Source organism: Narcine bancroftii, chromosome 2 (assembly GCF_036971445.1).
Source record: "Narcine bancroftii isolate sNarBan1 chromosome 2, sNarBan1.hap1, whole genome shotgun sequence".
Lineage (NCBI taxonomy): Eukaryota > Metazoa > Chordata > Chondrichthyes > Torpediniformes > Narcinidae > Narcine > Narcine bancroftii.
This window is the reverse complement of record NC_091470.1, coordinates 280827449-280847401: the sequence shown is the minus strand read 5'-3', so window position 1 is coordinate 280847401 and position 19953 is coordinate 280827449. Positions and strand designations below refer to the sequence as shown.

At 38.2% G+C, this 19953-nt stretch overlaps 1 protein-coding gene across 10 annotated transcripts in view; it reads right to left on the bottom strand.

Annotated features, from left to right (window-relative positions):
- Positions 1 to 19953, bottom strand: part of LOC138755334 (band 4.1-like protein 3) — a 267478-nt gene that overhangs the window by 14441 nt on the left and 233084 nt on the right. For 6 of the 10 annotated variants that reach the window (XM_069921122.1, XM_069921123.1, XM_069921121.1 and 3 more), the window contains 5 exons: positions 15338 to 15403; positions 12462 to 12650; positions 10228 to 10326; positions 6414 to 6518; positions 860 to 982 (listed from right to left, as the gene is read on the bottom strand). In XM_069921122.1, coding sequence (XP_069777223.1) covers positions 860 to 982; positions 6414 to 6518; positions 10228 to 10326; positions 12462 to 12650; positions 15338 to 15403 — 582 coding nt within the window. The remainder of the gene's footprint in view (positions 1 to 859; positions 983 to 6413; positions 6519 to 10227; positions 10327 to 12461; positions 12651 to 15337; positions 15404 to 19953) is intronic. The other 4 variants (XM_069921126.1, XM_069921128.1, XM_069921131.1 and 1 more) reach the window with 4 other exon arrangements.

Here is a 19953-nt window from a genome sequence, read left to right as displayed (position 1 = left end):
TCTGTCATTTATATTATATGGTTCATTCAATGTGCTGCCAATAATCCCACGCTGGATCACCTCTGAGGTAGCCAGAACCAAGGAAACAGAGGGTGGTTTACCCTCAACTCATACCATGGAAATATTTTGCAAGCACAGAGAAAGGATTTTTTTTTGTAACAAATTATTCACGATGGCTCTGTAGCTTCAGCCAAGTTTGCAGCCAATTCCTGACCACCAATGGCTTCACTGTGAGAGAGCAACAAGTAGAGGTCAAATGCTTCCCTATGCAGACCAAGTGTAAGGTGGGGGGGGGGGGAGCGGGCGGGGTAATTCTCAGGTTATAACTACAATCATTCTGGTTTGGGTACAGAAAGTAACATCACATGAAGATTGAGAACAGATCACTCTCTGAGTCAAAAATAGTCAGGCTGTCAGCCAGATATATTACTGAAGTATTTTTGTTTATACTAGATGTAGTGATTTTCCCTTGGAGCACCTCTAAGCAGGTCACACATGAAAGAATCCAGGATAATAAGATCATGCACATGGGTCAGGTTCCATGTGGATTAGTTCAGGAAATTTGTTGGAGCTCCTTATCGACTTAACTTTATCTAGCAGTCATCAGGAATCCAACCATGCCCAACAAATGATGAGTGGGGAAACCAGAGAAATCTGTAGATGTGTGACAGGGGTAGAATATGTGCAAATGTTGTCCACTGATCTCACAAGAATGGAGAGTCCTTTCATGCCCAGTATTTTTTTTTAAATTACAAATCACACTAAAGAGACCAAACACAACAAATAGCTGGAAGGGAAAACAACAAAAATGACTAGCCCAGTTAAGGGTGGAAGAATGCTTTAAAGAGTAAAAAGACACCTGAGCCCAGCTGAATGATGAAGCAGCAGCCCATTCCTTTTCATCCATTTGTTTTCGTGTTGAATCTATTAGCTTGGAGACGTCTACATTTTTTGACATAACTTCAGAACCAGACTGGTTTGACTGTGTAGACATAGAAAGTCAACATATAAAGCCAAATGACATAGAGGGCCGAGAACAATAGAGAGACATGCTGTTTCAAAGAAGACAGCTTTAAGAATAAAGATTAATTAGGACATTTAGATAAAGCAAAATAAAGGAAGAGTGTAGTGAAACAGGCAAAATGATGTGATTATAGTGCAGTACATGGGTAGGTCACACGTTGCGAGGATTTAACCAAGAGCGAGGGATATGCAAAAGAATCTGAACTGAACAATCTGTGCAATATAATTGCAGTGATAATGAAGAGTCTATCTGATGAAATCAGCCTCAGCCCCGATAAACTCAGAATTTTGACAAGAGTGGCTAATTTAACAAAACAGTTTGTAACAACAAAAAAGTAAAATATTAAAACCATGTTGGGGGATCACTGGCTGAGTACAAGCAAATTGCAGATAAACTTAATGGTGGTTTTAGCTGTTTAAGCATATTCAAGCAAATGCTGCCTGGAAGTCATGCGTTTTATCTTTTGATTGTTTCAGTCAAGGGCAACAGTTACCAAAAATCTTGATCCCGATGACTCAGTAAAATAGTGTGCCGTGGCAATGGTAAACATGGGCTCTTCACCAGTCTTCATTTTGCTCATTGAAGTCTCATACTTCTGCATGGCAGGCTCCATAGCAGAGATTTCAATTCCTCTCTGTCTTGCAATCTCTTTAGGTTTCAGACTACCTTCAGCATCACCTCTTTTTGTTGCCCCCTTCTTTGAAAGGAGAGTTTCTTCCAGGGTAGACAGCACAGTTTTCTGCTGTTTGACAGATGACACAAAATCTACCAATTGTTGTGTTCTGAGTAATTGACATCTCCCTTCAACTCGTCCCTCCTCTGTTACCCAAAATTAGTGTTCATTCTACTAACTGTTGTCAATGGGCTAAGTTTTTCTTCGGACCCTCCCTTACAATGTATTAGTAATTTTGATCTCTCTGAATATTAGCTCAATACTGCACTTTTAAAATTATAGATAGGTTTGTAATTTTGAATGCAATGGTAAATGTGCGGCTTCTTTGCCTTGGCAGCAGTCCCATTATTTCAATTAGCCAATGTAAATGGAAATTGGTGCCTTCTGTAAAAGATGAGTAAACTCTGTCAGGTTTGCACCAACATGATGAACCACAAAATTGACTTAGATGTTTCCAATAGGAATGCAACATTGAGCATACAACCTTAGTATTGTGTGGTGGGGATTTAGACAAAACACCTACTTCACAGGATTTCACAGACATTATATTTAAAACTGAATTCAACCATCTTTTTACCTCCTTATCTGCTGTAATCTCACATTTTAATGACCAGTTTCAAAGTGTGAGGAGCATATGTGCATCCGCACTGTTTACGACTTGAGATCCAGTTGTAAAAAAAAAACACATCTTCAATAAACCATCTGATCACTCATGTAACAAGCACGCATGTAGAAACACATTTTAAATATTAGAAAAAATTGGAAACCCAATCCCTATACAGGACACAGTAAAGTATGTAATGAGATTCTATCCTTTGCTGGTGATCTACGATGGGTATTCAAAACATTATAGTCACTGCAAATAGGAACAAGAGCAGCTGAATAGATACATTACATGATGATAGAGGCAAAGTATGCCTTCTCTATGAATTACTGGTGAAGGAGCCCTACCCAAGGTATAAACCGCTGGGGTTGGTATTGGGTCTGCTACTTTTCATGCTGTTTACAAATTTTTTAGATGACGGGATTGATGGCTTTGTGGCCAAGTTTGCAGATGATATGAAGGGGAGGCAGTGTTGAGGAAGAAGGGAACCTGCAGAGGGACTTGGACAGGTTGGGAGAATGAGCAAAGAAGTGGCAGATGGAATACAGTTTAGGGAAGTGTCATCACCGTGCATTTTGATAGAAGGAAGAAAGGAGTGAGCTATTTTCTAAATGGGAAAAGAATTGACAAAGCAGAGGTTCAAAGGGACTTTGGAGTCTAAATCAAGGTTTCTTTAAAGGTCAACTTGCAGGTCAGGTCAGTACTCAAGAAGGCAAATGCAATGTCAGCATTTATTTTTAGAGGACGAGAATGTAATCATAAAGATGTGTGCTCAGGCTTTACAAGGCATTGGTCACACCATATCATGAGTATTGAGAGATGTTTTTGGCCCCATAATCGAAGGAAGGATGTGCTGGAATTACATATGTTCCAGAGGAGATGTATGTGAATGATCCCAGGGGTGACAGGGTTAACATACAAGGAGCGTTTGATGCCTCTGAGGCTGTACTCGCTGGAGTTTAGGAGGAGGAGGATGACGAAGGGGAACCTCATCAAAACATTCTGAATATTGAAAGGGCTAGTTGAGTGGATTTGGAGAAGAGTTTCCAGTAGTGTGAGAGTGTCCAGGATCCTCAATGAAAGGATTCCCTTTGAGATCAGAGATAAAAAGAAGTTTTTTTTAAGTCAGATGGTTGTAGATCTGTGGAATTCATTGCTGTGGAGGCCAAGTCATTGGCTATATTTAAAGCAAAGGTTGATGGGTTCTTGATTAGCAAGGGCATCAGAAGTTAAGGGGAGAAGACAGGAGAATGGTGTTGAGAGGAAAAATACCACAGCCAGGATTTGAATGACGAATCTGACACAATGGCCTGATTCTGCTTCCAAGTCTAAGGGTTAAACCACCCAGTACTAATGCTGGCCATTCCGTATAGGCATTAAATGGTATTTTCAAACTCAAATTTTGCAACCATTGTTCTGTGCCCCAAGATGGTGGTACCTGAACTCAGCAGTGGCCACAAGTGGTTGCAGACTTCAGGGAGCAGCGGAACAATGCAGGGCACCAGAAACAAGAATACCCCACCCCATTGAGAAGGACAAGTAGAGGAGGTGACCCTACAGGAAGGTTATCTCGGCAGTAGACCAGCGAGGACTCAGCGACTGACAAATCCACACAGGCCGCGGGCTGCAGGCCACTTAGGTTGGGAAACCTGCATGGACTGCTGGAGACTTGCTTGTGGGAACCAGGTATCGGAGATAGGATTTGAGAAGTTGTTGAGGGCAAGAAGGGCTCCTGAAGGGCCTCTGGCACTGAAGGCTTCCAATTGAGTCAGAGGTTTGGATCTTGGACAGGAGTCTCTGCAGCTGCGAGAGTGCTGGAAGTGACCCACTGACACTCAGCATCTCTGAAAGGACTATTCTTTTGCTTTGTTTACTGTACCAGACGATATTAATGCCAATAAGTCTGCCTTACAGCAGGCAGTAGCCAATTTTGTGTAGTATTACACGTCCTGCATTGTTACATGACAATAAAGGAATCTTAGTCTTATTGTCTTAAATAACATTCTAAATAAACAATCATGGACTATCCCTCCTTAATCCCATTCACAGCCTTCGCTATGGTTTCCAAAACATGCCTCTTCCAATATCTCCAACTCTCCTAGCTACCTGGATTACACTTCTTCCTATCCTATCACTTGCATGGGCACCATCCCTTTCTAATAATTTTATTGCTGCACCTTTTCCCAGGATGAGTCCTTCCACTCTGACACGTCCTCTTTAATAAATATGGATTTTCCCCTCCTGTCATTGATAAAGCCTGAACCTGTATCTCCTCTATTTCTCATAGTTCCACTCTTACCCCATCCTCTCCAAAGTAGGCCAAGTCATTCTGGTCCTCACTAACCCTAACCCCACCATCCTCCACATCATCTTCCGACACTTCTGGCAACTTCAGCACAATTCAACTACTAGCCATGTCTTCCCTTCTCCACTCCAAATGCTTTTCTCAGTGATAAGTCTCTCTGAGACACTATAGTCTACTCTTTCCTTCCCATCCAACCTTCTACTCTCTGAGGCACTTCCCACAGTAACTACATAAAATGCGGAACCTGTCCCTACATTTCCTCCCTCACCTCTATCTGGGCCCTCAAACAGTCCTTCCTGGTGAGGTAGAGCTTTACATGCATGTTGTCGATCCTAATTTGCATTTGGTGTGGCTTCCTCTTCATTGGTGAGACCAAACACAGATTGGGTGACCACTTTGCTAAACACATACTTTTTGTGTGTCTAAACTTAAGCTTTATGTCAACCATTTTAACTTCCTTAACAATTTCAGATCTGCCCTTTGTCTCACCAATCGTCAAAGTGAAGCTAAATGTAAACTTGAGGAACAACACATTCTGGACAATCTTAAAACATAAAAACATGAAAAAATTTTTTTTTCTAATTTTAGGAAACTCCTAAACCTATCTGGTTCCACTGTTTCCATCTTTAAAATTAAAAAAACAAACTATTTTTAATCTAACTTTTATTTCCCCCCCCCCCCACTTCCTTCTGGTTTTCCTCCTACACTGTATTTTCACCTCTGTGAACGTTTTGGAGGACGAGAGGAAACCTTAGCTATTGCCAGATTTGAACCCAGATCACTGGTGTATTGAAATAATGTTGCGCTAACCATGCCTCAATACAAAGAAATTCTAAGCCATCTTCAGTCTTGGCACAAACTAGCTACACCTATTCCATTCCCACTGCTGGTCACTGTCTCAAGGTGAATCATAGTCTGGATCTCATGTCATATTCTCTCCTTCATAAGAACATCCCATTTCTTCTTCTATTACACTCCCCACTTCTGACCTTTTTTTTGTGTTTCTGCTATTTCTAGATGAGGACACTCCAGTCATCCTCTTGCTGAGTTCTCCTTTTGCATCTCCACTTAAATTTCTTTTTACTTATCTTGCCTTACTCATCTTGCCTTGCTCTCTTAGCCATCATTGCTCAAAGGTGCAAAAAAAAAAAAAAAAAATCATTAATTTGTCTACCCTTCCCTAACTTTGTAACCTCCCTTGCAAGACATTTCCCAAACTCAGCCCATCTAACTTTGGCCTGATCTTCACTTGCTTCACCTCTTTCTGGTCTGTCTTCTGCTCCATAGGCTCATCTCTGGAATTACCTACCCAACATTTCTTTATCGGCAACTTTAAGACTCTTGCTGAAATTAATCTACTGATCAAAGCATTTTGTGACTCATTATGCTATCACTTTTTCCTCTTATTTTATTTCAGCAAAATGCTTCAAGCTATAAATGTGATACGTTCTCACATTATATCATTTATAGTTACAAACATGAACACATTTCCATCATGTAGCACAAAAATATAATTGTTATTAAGCAAAGCAGGGCTATATTAAGTTAAACACTTATAACTTATTTTTTCTTATGAACTACCCATAATTCTCATGGACCAGTTGATCTTTGATTTGAGTGTTGAAATTATTTGTGCACACTATAATTTGTAACCTTTCTGATAATGAAAAGATATCTGAAGCATATTGAAATTAATTAGTAATTCTGCTTTCTTTTTTCAGAATGCAATAACATGTACGCTTAAACATCCCGTCAATAATTTTAAATATTGATTTTGTACACAAATGAATTTAATAAAGATAGCAACCTCTGGGAAAGATGAGACTGTTTTGCTGATCATAATTTCATTCGTCACCATGGTGCTATGACCAGTAATTGGTTCTTTATCAACTGCCTTATGTCCTTCTTCAGCCTGAATGAGAAGAAAAATATTGCATTAATTTACATGCTATTTATATAGTATTCTAGCTCCAATGAATGCACTTTCTACATAAGCAACCTAGAAAGCAGAGTGGAGCACTTTTCAGGCACATAATTTTACCTGCCACAATGGATGTTGGGATTCTGTAAAAATATCCTTCCCAAAAGAGTTTTTCCACTTACAAGTGGAAGATTGAAGGGAGCACTGTTACAATTTCCCAGCCTTCACTTGTGATGGGTGAGGCTCCAGATTAGGAGGATGAATTCAGATAATTTTACAAAACTTAAAACCACAAGTGATAATCACGACATAGTCACTGTTACAAAGAACATTTAAAAACAGGAAAAAATTGCTCACAAATGACATGAATTGACAATTTTAATTTGATAAAGTTATTGTGCATAATTTACAGATACTCAGAATCAATGCAGATGAAAATTGGTAACATAAGAATGAAAATGAATGAGTTGGTGAGTTGAACTCCATGTGGAGCAAGGTTTCTGAAAAAGGTCATGGGAAGGATCTGCATAAATTATACACACTTATGGTTTGCCATTTTCCCGGGTGGACTGGAGAACTGAGGCATTTTACTCAGAAAAGAATGTAAACGCAAATGGAGTTGAAAATAATGACAAACTTCAAAACTATTAATGCAGACATTAGTTAGATAATTTACATAATGTCTGATGACGCAGTTTAGGAGCACCAACATGTCAATATTCCTTTATTGTCATATAATAGTACAGACCATGTAGTATTACACGAAATGCCTTCTGCCTGGCCTAAGGCAGACAAAGAGTCACCATTAACGTCACCTGGTGCCTCTCACAGTAAAAGAGAAAGAAGAAAAAGAATGTTCCTTCAGAGTGACTGAGTGCCCCGCAAACAACCGTAGTCTCTGTAGCCACACAAGCTTCTGTTTAATTCATCAGCAATTCAAGCTTCAGATCCAAATCGCCAACATGACCTGGAAGCCTTCAGTGCCCGAGGCCCTCAGCAACCTCTGAAATTGCAGCTCCAATACCTGGTTGCCATGAGCCAGTCTACAGCAGCCCACATCCTATGTGGATCCTTCGACTGCAAGACGCCCACAGCCTGTGCAGGTCTATGAGCCACTGAACCCCTCGCTGGTTCACTGCCATGGTTATCGCCCTGTTGGGTCTTCTTTTCTTCTCAGAGGGTGGTGTTCTTGTTTCTGGTGGTCCCTTGGAGTCTGCAACCTCTCATGGCATCTTGGGCACAGACGTCAGTGAACGCAGAATTTTACTTACAAACACTGCCTGCTCCTTTAACAGGTCGTTTAAAGCCTGTACAGAGCAGCCAACGTGGTTGAACCCTTTGGAGAAGCGCTGTGTCTCCGCTCTCCCAGGTGCACACCAGCACTGCCATTACAGCAGCTTCGCCATTTAAAGAAAAAATCCCTGTTCTCCCATTCAACATGGTCTGATCACAACTTAAACGATCAATTCCCCCCCTTACTGCTGACAGCTTTCGTCTCTTTGCTTATCACATATCTACCCACAACTGATGCTCACAACCCAATCAGACATCAGTCATTCACCTTGATGAATGGCTCAGGTCCAAAGTGTTGGTTAACCTTTGCATGACCTGCTGAGCTTCTCGAGCACTTGCGTTACAATCCCAGGGTCTGCTGAGTTTCCTATTTAACATCAATCACTTACCTCATCTTATTGGTTTTTGCCAATTTGTTTTGGGATTATTACAACCCAAGTTTTGCTTCATCGTAATATGATGATACAGGATCTCTTTCTTGTTCTGCTTATGTTATTGGTACTTTCTATAAACACTGGATTGTCTCACTGAAATCCCTTCTTCAGAGCCGAGGAGATATTCTGAACCCTGGCATTAGTTGGGCAATACAGTATTTTAGAACCTGTACTGACCATCTTCCTTGATTCACTGCTTCAAATAACACTTTTCCCACTTATATGACTTCTTTTATCACAGTGGCATGGTCTGTCACTCAGAGAGTGGTGTTATCGTTTCTGTTGCCCTGCTGGTCCCCTGGAGTCTGCAACCTCTCACTGCTACTGCCTGGTAAAGGCGCTGCCATCTTGGGCACAGACCTCAGCTTATTTTCATCCAAATAAGACGAAAGAACACCAAACTTATTGCAAAGGCAAAGGCCCATGCATTCTTGTCTTTGTGCTGTTCTTACCTGCTTCACTGAGATAGACCATCATCCACTTGACAGTTCTTTCTGAAGATGGTCGTAAACATTTAAGCCTTGCTGCTTGCAATCACTTGCTGGACAGCACCATCAGAGAAGATGGAAATCAATAAACTGAAAATGCTAGAAATTTGAAATTAGAAGCAGAAAAATGCTGTAAACACTCATGAGTTATGGAAAGAGAAACAGATTTTATGTTTCAGGTTGAAGATCTTTATTCCAAATGCAGCAAAAGGTCTGAGCTGAAATGTTAATTCTGTTTCTCATGCCACAATTAGTACCTGTCCTGCTGAGTGTTTCCAGCATTCTCTTCTGAGGATCCAAATTCTAATGAAGTCACCTCTTTTCCTTAGTTAATTACCACCATCCACAGAGAATTATGGATGTTGAAACATGAAGTATATTTCAGACTAAGGTGGGCAGATTTTTGCACCATAGGGTACTTTCTTTGGACATAATACACAAAAAATGGAACTGAAGAACAGATGAGCTGTGATCTTATTGCAGGGACAGTTCAAAGGGATGGATTACCTACTTCTGCTACTTTGTATATTTATGGAACATTGGTATGATTTTCATATCAGACAGGTGATAGAACACATTTGGTTGGAAAACAAGAATGAAATTGTAGAAGATCAATAATGTTACAAAATGGGTACCATGGGTTCTTGAGGTTCACTGATTTCTATGCAAACATTCAATGAAAATTTCCAAATTGGGCCAATTCATAAGCACGGATTAATCTTTTTTGGTTCTTCTGCAAATGCCAACTGACCAATGACATATTTTCACAACCTCCCATTTTCTCCTCTTCTGCAAGATGCACATTTTTCAATTAATGGGAATTTATAAAAAAAAAGAAACTGATTTCACTTTAATTAGGTGATAGCGAAGCATTTCCACTTTCAAGTCTAAATAAATGGCACTGAACAAAAAGGATGGAAATAACAACAAATAGTCAAGTTCAAAGCAAATCTGCTCACCCATTACATTCTGCAACATACTGTCCATCTTGAAAGGCTATTCAATGAGAAATGGCTGTCACAAAACAGAGGATCTTCTACAACTAGTCTATTTCTAAGTAAATTCTTGGTCATTCCTAAAGATCTATCATGGAGGTAGATGCAGGAAAAAGGAAGGATGTGGATCATGAGCGGTCAGAAGAGATTTGGTTTAATCTAGCATCATGTTTTACGCAGCCATCGAGGGCTTAATGGTCTGTTCCTAAGCTATATTCTATTTTCTAACTGCTCGGTGAGTCCAGAATGGATTTTTGATTCAAAATATTGGTTATACTTAATCAAAGCAACCTTCAAAGAATGTTTGTTGTTGTATTGAATTTTTCATACGAAAGTACAAGATTCCACCTTTCAATTCAGCAAACTCTAAGGTCAGGATCCAGCCTATTCAACTGCTATTAACATCTCAATATGAAATCAGTATGCAGGATTTAGGCCAAAAAAAACCTTTTGCTAAACACAAGAGATCAAAATTCATCTGATATGATACCTTTGCTAATTTTCCATCTTCCATCACAGTAGCAGACATGACAACAGTCTGTTTGTCTACCGCCTTGCTTTGTAGCATCTCACCGACGTCGACTTTCGTCTGCCAGGTTAAAACATTTCAATGACATGCAAAAAATCATTCAGAATGAGTTATGATAAAACTGGAACACAAAATGACAAGAGCAACGTTCCCAAAAGCACATTGATAAAAATATCACAAGATATAGGAGCAGAAGTCGGACCACTGGCCCATCAGGACAACTTCAATTCTAATCATGAGCTGATCCATCCTCCCACTCAGCCCCACTCCCCAGCTTTCTCCTGGTGTGTCTATACTCCAGTGAAATATTGAACAATATGGCAAAATACAGTGCCCTCCATAATGTTTGGGACAAAGACATTTTTTTCCCTTATTTTCCCATGTTCCACAGTTTTAAATTTGTAATCAAACAATTCACCTAGAATTATAGTGAACATTCCAGATTTTATTCATTATTTTTATACATTTTAGTTTGACCAGGTATAAATTACAGCACTGTTTTTTCATATATACACCCCTCATTTCAGGACATCATAATGTTATGGACATTTGGCTTCAAAGGTGTTTGTGAATACTCTATGTTGATCAGTTGCTTCATTGGTGCAGGTATAAGAGAGCTAGGCTTGCCTCCAAGCTTTTGATTACCTTTGGAGTCTGTCATTGCCAATTTCCAACATGAGGACCAGAATCAAATTTAAATTTAAACATACAGCACTGAAACAGACCATTTTGGTCCATGCCACCCAATTACACCTAATTGTCCTACAACCCCTGGTACGTTTCCAACCAAAAGAGGAAATTGGAGGCCCTGGAAGAAATCCACAGACACAGGGAGAACATACAAACCTCATACAGACTGCGTGGGATTTAAACCCCGGTCCCAATTGCTGGTGCTGTGATAGCATTGCACTATGCTATCCATGTTGCTCCCATATGCCAATGAAAGCCAAAGAAGCAATTATGAAGTTGAAAACAGGAATAAAACTGTAAAAGGCATCACCCAAACCTTAGGATTACCAAAATCAACTGTTTGGAACATCATTAAGAAGAAAGGGTGAGCTCAATAATTGCAAAGGGACTGGTAGACCAAGGAAGACTTCCACTGTGATAACAGAAGAATTCTCCTCATAATGAAGAAATATCCCCAAACACATGTCCATCTGACCAGAACACTCTTCATGAGGCAGGTGGGGATAGTTCAATGACTATTGTCCACAGAGGACTCATGAACAGAAATACAGGGGCTATAGCAACTGAAATGATAGGGCCAGATTACTGTTGCCCGAAAAGTTTTTAAAAGAGCCTGCAAAATCCTGGAAAAAGGTGTTGTGGACAAATGAGACCAATTAACCTGTATCAGAATGATGGCAAGAGCAAGTGTGGAAGCATAAAGTAACTGCCCAAGATCAATAACATACCTTTGCCATGGTTTGCATCTTGTATAGTCTCTGTATTTCTGTTCTGTTTTCGGTAGACAGGAGTCATTGAGACATCCCCACCTGCTCCTGAAGAGTGTTTCAGGTCTGTCAAACACACCTTTGGGGATTTTTCTTCATTATGATGTGAATTCTTCGGTCATCAGTCCCTTTGCGATTACTGAGCTTGCCAGTACACTCTTCTTAATGATATTCTAAACTGATGATTTTGGTCATCCTAAGGTTTGGGTGAGGTCTCTTACTGTTTTATTTTTATTTTTCAGCTGCATTATGGCTTATTTGACTTTCACTGGGCACAGCTCTGGTCCTCACATTGAAAAATGGCAACTGCAGACTGCAAAAGTGATTAAAAGCTTAGAAGCAAGCCTCGCTCTCTAATACCTGCACCAATGAAATAATTAGACATACTTGAGTACTCACAAACACTTGTGAAGCCATATGTCCCAAACATTATGGTGCCCTGAAATGAGGTACAATGTATAAATAGTGCTGTAATTTCTGCATGGTCAAACCAAAATGTATACAAATAACCTTGAATAAATTCTGGGATGTGCACTTTAATTACATGTGAATTTTGATTACAAATTTAAAAATCGTGGAGCACAAGGGGAAATAAAAAGGTGTCTTTGTCCCAAACATTATGGAGGGCACTTTACAACTTGAGCAGCAAAAAGATGGAAAAAAAAAGATTTATGTTATCATATTTAAGCCTGCAGGATTCCGAATTGGGCAACTTTAAAATAATAGAACATTAATTACCTCTTCAGGTACAAGGGGCTCAATCATAGGTAAATCATCAGTCTTTGAAAAGGATCTAACTGGAGAGGCAGACAACCTCTTTTCCCATTCATCAGGCCCACTTTCAGATGTAGATTCCAGAAATGTTCTTTTCATCTCATTTATGTTGGCATGATGCTTAACCACTTCTTCCTGAGCTTTGTCATACTCCTTTGCCAAATATAAAGAAAAGCAATTTCAGAATTTTATCCCAAGATTGAATTTTTCAAACTATGAGTGTTCATGACTTCACAAAATCTGTGGGTGTTTCATTTACTTTTAATGCTCTTTATTCAAATTGCCATTACAGAATGATTTAACATATTAAGTGTAGCTTTGTAATATATTTGCCTTCCATTCAGCAAGATTTTCCAATATACTGAAAATACAAATATAATTAATTTTGGGCACATTACATCCAGTCAAAAACCAAATCAAGATTTTGCTGAGTTGGTCAGTTCAATCTCAGGAAGTGAACAAGGGTTAAGACCCTTAAGGGCAGAGTTTGGTGATGAACAGAGGGGGTGGCAGGAAGGAATCATGTGAGTAGTGTTTCTGGTACCATTGCACCTTTAGTTCAATAAGGAATCCAAGCTTTCACATGCCCTGTACAAGCATTCTATTAAGAATGGCAACTGTCTTATTTCTCTCCAAGAAGGTGCACTTAAGCAGAACACAGTAGCAGAAACACATGAAACTTCTGACCACTTCATGCCAAAACTAGAGCTTTGCATAATGTAACAATACAGAGTCCATTTGACCCATCTTGCTTGTATCAGCATCTAGATAGGACTGTTCAATTGTTTTCACTTGCGCCACCCACCTGCAGTTTTTCTCAGAGAACATTACAGCACAGTACAGGCCCTTTGGCCCGTAATTTTGTGCCAAACAATATTAAACTATTCAACAAGCTAAACCTTCCCTACTTTACACCCTTAACCCTCTATTTTTCTTGCATCTATGTCCTGTCTAAGATTCATTCAATGCCCTTTTGCACAAGCCTCCACCACCACCTTGGAAATGCATTCCAGGCCCCTACTACTCTCAGTGTAAAAATAAAACTTACCCCTGACATTCCCTTAAACTTTCCTCCCTCACCTTGTATAGATGTTCGCTGGTGTTTGGCACTCTTTCCTCAGGAAAAAGGTGCTGGCTGTCCACCCTATCTATAACTCTTATAATCTTGTAGACCTCTATGAAGTCATATCTCATTCTTTTTCACCCTAAAGAGAAAAGCTCTAGCTCTGTTAACCTTGCCTTATAAGACACATTCTCTAATCCAGGCAAAAGCTTGGTGAATTTCCTCTGCACCCTCTCCATAGCTTTCACAGCCCTCTTGCAATGAGGTGACCAGAATTGAACACAATTCTATAAGTGTGTGTGGTCTAACCTGAGTTTTGTAGAGCTGCAACATTACCACACAACTCTTGAACTCAATTCCCCAACTAATGAAGGCCAGCTACCATAATTCTTCTCAACTATTCTATCAACCTGCACAGCAGCCTTGAAATGCAAGGACCCTCTGTTCTTCCACATTTAAGAATCCTTCCATTAACCATGTACTTCAAATTTGACCTTCCATAATCTTCTTTTTGTTCAGCTCCATTAAATACAATTTTGAGAGTTAGTGTCCATTTAACAGATTAAGAAACTGGAACCTGACCCCATAAATCATTAATTCTCACATAATCTACTTAATGGTTAAAAATGCAGTCATGTATCTCAATAACTTAATGCTGAAAATAGAGGTGTGGTCATACTTGGCCTGGGGTTCTGATTTTGAATCACAGGAAGTATGCACCTGGTAAAGAATCAAGGGCAATGTAGGTGTGACTGCATCCCAATATCCTGATGCACATTAGGATCAATTAAACAGAATATCTTAGATATAAATGCAATTGGAAAGCAGAACATAAACACTTCCATATAGGAAGTATGAACAGTTTATGGCCTCATTTTCCAATGACAAATTTGAGTTCTTTGTTTTAAATAATCATATTATTGCTCCACATATTTAAATCCCAATATTATATGGTCATCTTGGAAGGTCAATGAAACACTGGCAATAGTGCTACTATTTACTGCCGAGAATCGATCCATGCACATCCTCTATCTCAGATGTGTATCTCTGTGGTCTACGTTTCTGAGCATTATAGTTTCCAAAATTAATTCTATTCACTCAGTCACTTCTAGCCTTCTTCCCAAGAAAAAAAAAAGTTTGATTAGTTTGCTTTAGGAGATATTGACACAGCAGGACTTGTCACAAATTAATGGCAGGACTGGTCTAAAGGCTGACCAAACATTTAATCAAAATGTTGAACTTGGTTTGAAACTATTTAATTATGCTTCTTTAAATGAAAAAAACCCATGCTGGTTCATTTGGGAATCAGTAGTTTTCAGGCAATTTTCTTCTGATCCAATTATTTAAGGTAGAAAATTGCCTCTTTATTCAGTTTTTCATGTTCCATTAAATTTGTCCAAGTTTAAACATTTGCAAAGCTGATAAACTGAAAAAAAGTTTTGTATTCTATTTGATGATATTATGCTTTTAGAAAGCGCAGTATTAAATATTAAATTATTTTAATTACTCAAGAACAAGGAAGCAACTTAGAATTGAAATCACTCCACAGAATTCCACATTGCACAATATCACACACATCATTTTGACTTGTGCACAATATGAGCAAGCACACAAATTCTTCTGTGTACAGTGTTACAGTAGCTAGTCAGGATGAACGGACCACATGCATTAAACTCACAGCACTCCTTGTTAGATGACAGATTGAATGATCACTAGCAATGCAGAACCACCAAAGTGCACAAGCAAATAGTGATGTGCAACTTAAATAAATACAAACCTCTAACATAAGATTACTATGCTTCACATATACATTTTCACCTTTGATTCGTTCTACAAAGCTATTCTGTAAAAAAAAAATGTAAAAATAAAATAGAAATAGTTGTGGAAGAATCAGAAAGTATTTGGAACGTTAATCTTAAACAAAAGGAAAAAAGTGCTATAGGAGGTGTAAGTAATAATTCTGAAGCAAAGCATGGGAAATATAAATTGCCAACTGAAATGCAAAGTGACTAGAAAGAATAATTTATATGATAATCTATGTTAAAATATAGCCTTGGACATAAAATTTGTCTGCCTTGTACCTGCTGGGTCTTGGATTCCGTTTCGTCCTCTTGATCAGACTGATAGCATGAAGGAGGATTTAAAGTCAAAGTTTAGCAACATCTAATTAATCATCGACTTCAACGTGCGCATTATGGCGTCAGGAAAGCCACATCAATGTAACCACACTTCGTTTTGCAAGATATCCAAAGGATCTTGAAATTACACAACCTATGAATGTCAAGCTCACAAAATCAGTGAACATGATCAAAATGCCTGCTTGATTACGACCTTTGATGGCAAGGACTACAACATTTTAAATCATGAAAATAACCTATGGAAGTAATGGTAAGAGGACTTTACAGCTTCGTGATCATTTAGAATGATCATCTGTCATTTACAAAGTCAAAAATTCTCCTCAAGAAATATAATACATATTGATTTAACAAAATAGTCAGTTACTGCCCAAATTCCTTCAAGTAAACACTGATGATGCAACCCAATTTAAGTGCATATTATATGTCAGGAGCTCCGGCACAATAGTAGCACATTATTTTACTGGAGATAAATGTAAAGTTTTAACTTTACAAATACTCCAGTTTCTACATTTTCTTTAAAGCATTTTTAAGCACATTCCCAAATGCTTAAAAATTATCTCTAAGGTAGATATAATTGAATTTTGTATTTTCCATTTAATGAACACTGCATTCAACAAGTGTCCTGTCCAATGCGTGAAATAGGTAGTTCCACTGTTAAGCACAAGGTGGTAGGCAAGGAAACATTCCAGTTGAACACCTCAAAATCATGCAAAACATAATAATATACTTAAAGTATTATGAGGATTAAATGACAATGTGAAATGTGAATCAAGGTTAACGGAACCACTTGAGGACAAAAAAAGAAAAGTGTGACAGCTCTAACTGTGTCTCCTGTAATCCACTCACCTTCCTGTTTCAATAAAGTGAAGCCCTCTAGTCAATGAGTCGAGCACTGAAACATGTAAATTTCAATAAAGGAACTAAAAGATGAGATGATTGTGGATAATTAGCAGGATGGCCACTCTGTTTTGTTACGTACCAAGAGGACAGAGCAGACCTTTTCCACAGCTTTTATTTGCATTGTTGTGCAACTGTGGCAGTTTGTTTAAGGAAAACAGCAGTAAGTGGAAGTTTGGTCATTCAGAACCCATTTCCACAAAGCAATAGCAGTACTCGTGTCCATGATACATCACAAAATGAGTTTTTGACACATGCTGGCTCATTGAGGTTTTGCATGCAAACATAGAAGGGGCACCAAAAAAAAAAGTTGACCAAGGTCAATTCTGTAAGAAAATAACTCCAGGGTTCATGACTTGCATTGACCATGACCTCATCTTGGGAAAATCTGAGCAGCTATCCAAGACTGTACACTGGCTGCATTTTCCAAAATAAATCACATTACGGCTAGTCTTTATAAGGCACACTGTATGAATGAGCAAACACAGATGCTCTTCAATTGATCGTGGATTGAAATTTCCTGGAAATGCCACTGATCTAATTTTCATGCATCACATTTCCTAAGTGACTTTTTGAACCATTCTGGCCTACTGCTATTGCTAGCCAATTTTCATTTAAGCTTAGAATAAGCTCTCTGTTATTTTTTACTTGGCACTTCTCCACTAATCTGTAAATCATATTGTGGCTACATTAATATCAAATTAAAAGTTTGACTGTTAAATCTTGAGACAAACAAGTGAGATCATGAGGACCAGTTCCATGGGAAGTTCAGGCGAGTGGAATGTACAAACCTCTGCGGTGGTTTCCCCATCAGCAGGGCCAGTGGTGTCAGTCTGCTCACTGTCAGTCTATTTGTCAGCAATATCCCAAGATGTCCAGTAGGAAAGCAGGAATAAAAATACATCAGCCTTGTCAGAACATTGAAGCAAGATGTACTACTCATTGTGCCTTTGCTTCAGTAAAAAACAAAAAGGCTAATTAGAAGCACAAAACAAATGAAATCAATGGAACTGGATTAAAGGAAGGTTGAAGGCAAAATGGGAAATGCAATAGCAAGTTACAAGATTGAACACATTTAAAAAAAAAGAAATTCACAACGTTTAAGGCCATCATCAGAATTATATTTCAGTTGTACTTTAACTGATCACTAAATTTTGAGGAGGGAAAATATTGTCATATTATAGAAAGTTGCCCTCACCAACAAATTTGGAAATATTCATCCAAGAGAAACACATTTTAAGCCATTCCAATTAAACGGGAAACTAACGAGCAGGGAGAATCCCTTTCCAAAGTAAAGCAGAATATGATCAATAGAAATAACTTGAAAATAATGTTTGGGCTAAGCACGCAGAGCTAAATAATCAATGGTGTATCTCAAACTAATGACAAAATGTCAACAAGTCATCATTAAAGCAACATTTATATATTCTCAAATGCACCAAATATAGAAGCAATTTCACATACTCAAATCCTGTGATTAAAAAAAAAGACAAAAAGAAAAAGAGTCACGAGTAGAAATTGGGCATCCAAAAACAGTTCACCAACACCCCACCAATTTTTAGGGGCTGAAATGCAGCAGTCTTAAGAGTGGTAAAAGCAAAGGCCAGACTTGGCTCTTAGAAGGGCTGTGGAATAACTTAGTGCACTCTCACCTTAAAAGCATTTTTTCTTTTAAAAAAGAATTTTTATTGATAACTATCTGGCAGTCCCTTTATGGACAAATTGATAAGCAGTTGTAGTAGGTCAACCCTGTAATGTTCCATACAGTGACAAGTATTTTCCAAGCGGGGTTCTTGCATCTGCTCAGAAATGGCTACATGGCTCTTGAAGAGGGCCACCAGTGAAGACAAAGATGCTGTGTGCACTTCAGGAGGCCTTAAAACATAGCCCTGCCAAACTGGATCATGTCCCCATTTCAAATCAAAATAATGCACAATTTCTTCTTTATGCATACATAGCTTTTTTGAGATACATAATTGATTTGCATGGTTTTAATTAAGTATATTACAATTTTGTAACTAACTATTTATATGAAGAATGTTCAGCTCATTTACACCAAAAGCAAGGCTTACTCAACAACCATTTACAATCACTGCCAGAGTAGCCCGACTTTCAGGCTCTCAAAGTTACATGGTGGAGTTACTTTCCTTAAAAATACATAAAAACCACACACAGGTCTGCTTGCAGCATTTATAGAAAAATAATGATTCTTATCTGATCAAACTACCCAGTTGTTCAAGCTGAAATGAGACTCTACCAATTTTATTGAAAGGACACTTTGCTCCATATCTACTAGGGCCAAAATAAAAACTGGGACCTCCAATATTGATTTTACATTTGCTGAACATTAATCTGTTCGTACTTTCAATAACTAAAATAGTACAAAAGATCTTTTAAAAACTTTATTCTTCCATGTCATGACAAGATTGTAATGCTTCTTATAACAGAAACAAAATCAAGATCACAAAAGTATAGAAATTAGCATTTTCAAGTTCAACTGTTAACAAAATGTTATTTTCCTTTTTTTAAAAATCCACAGAAGTTACTTGTATGACCACGAAGGAGAATATCATTTCCCTGATCAAAGAACATTGAACTATTAACAATGTTTAATAAAGAAACACTTGTACCTATGTAAAGGTTGTGAAATAAGGATTGTCAGGCTAAAACAGAACAAGATACTAGCATTTAATTTTAAGGGCCAAGGTAATGTTAAAGATTCAGTGAATAGTATCCTTCTTACTTTGCATGCAGTAGAAAAAAAAAATGCATCACTGAAGATTTTTAGTTGACAAGAGAATCTAAACTTCAATATAAAACATTAATCAAACTTTCTTTGGTGTACTAAATTGATAGTTCAAATGCAAAATGCTGAAGTGAATTAAGTTTAAAAATTAAGCTTTGCTCAAAAGGTATTAAGAGTGCAACATAGTGCAAGATTTAAGGATTAAACTATTTACAATCTAAACTTCTTCCTACATGTCCAGATGAACAGATTATGATGCAAACAGACCTTCATTCATTGAACAGTCCGTACATGCAATCTGGACCAAACAATGACCACTAGTTTAACTTTCCTACATGATATCCAAGAATAACACAGAGCATGCACATTAACGTATGTACACTTCACTATCAGCAGTTCTGGATGGTTTGAGATTAGACACCAAGTTTTCATTCTGAACCTACAGTGAAGTAATATTAAACTAATCTATGCCCGGAATCAGTTTTAGTGCCTGTAATATTACACAATACTATCTACCTAAAACTTTATAGTCCACTTATAAAGCAGAAACTATAATTATTTATCAAAGATACTGCTTTTAGTTGTCCTTTGAACTGGTGTCAAGTAGGCAAA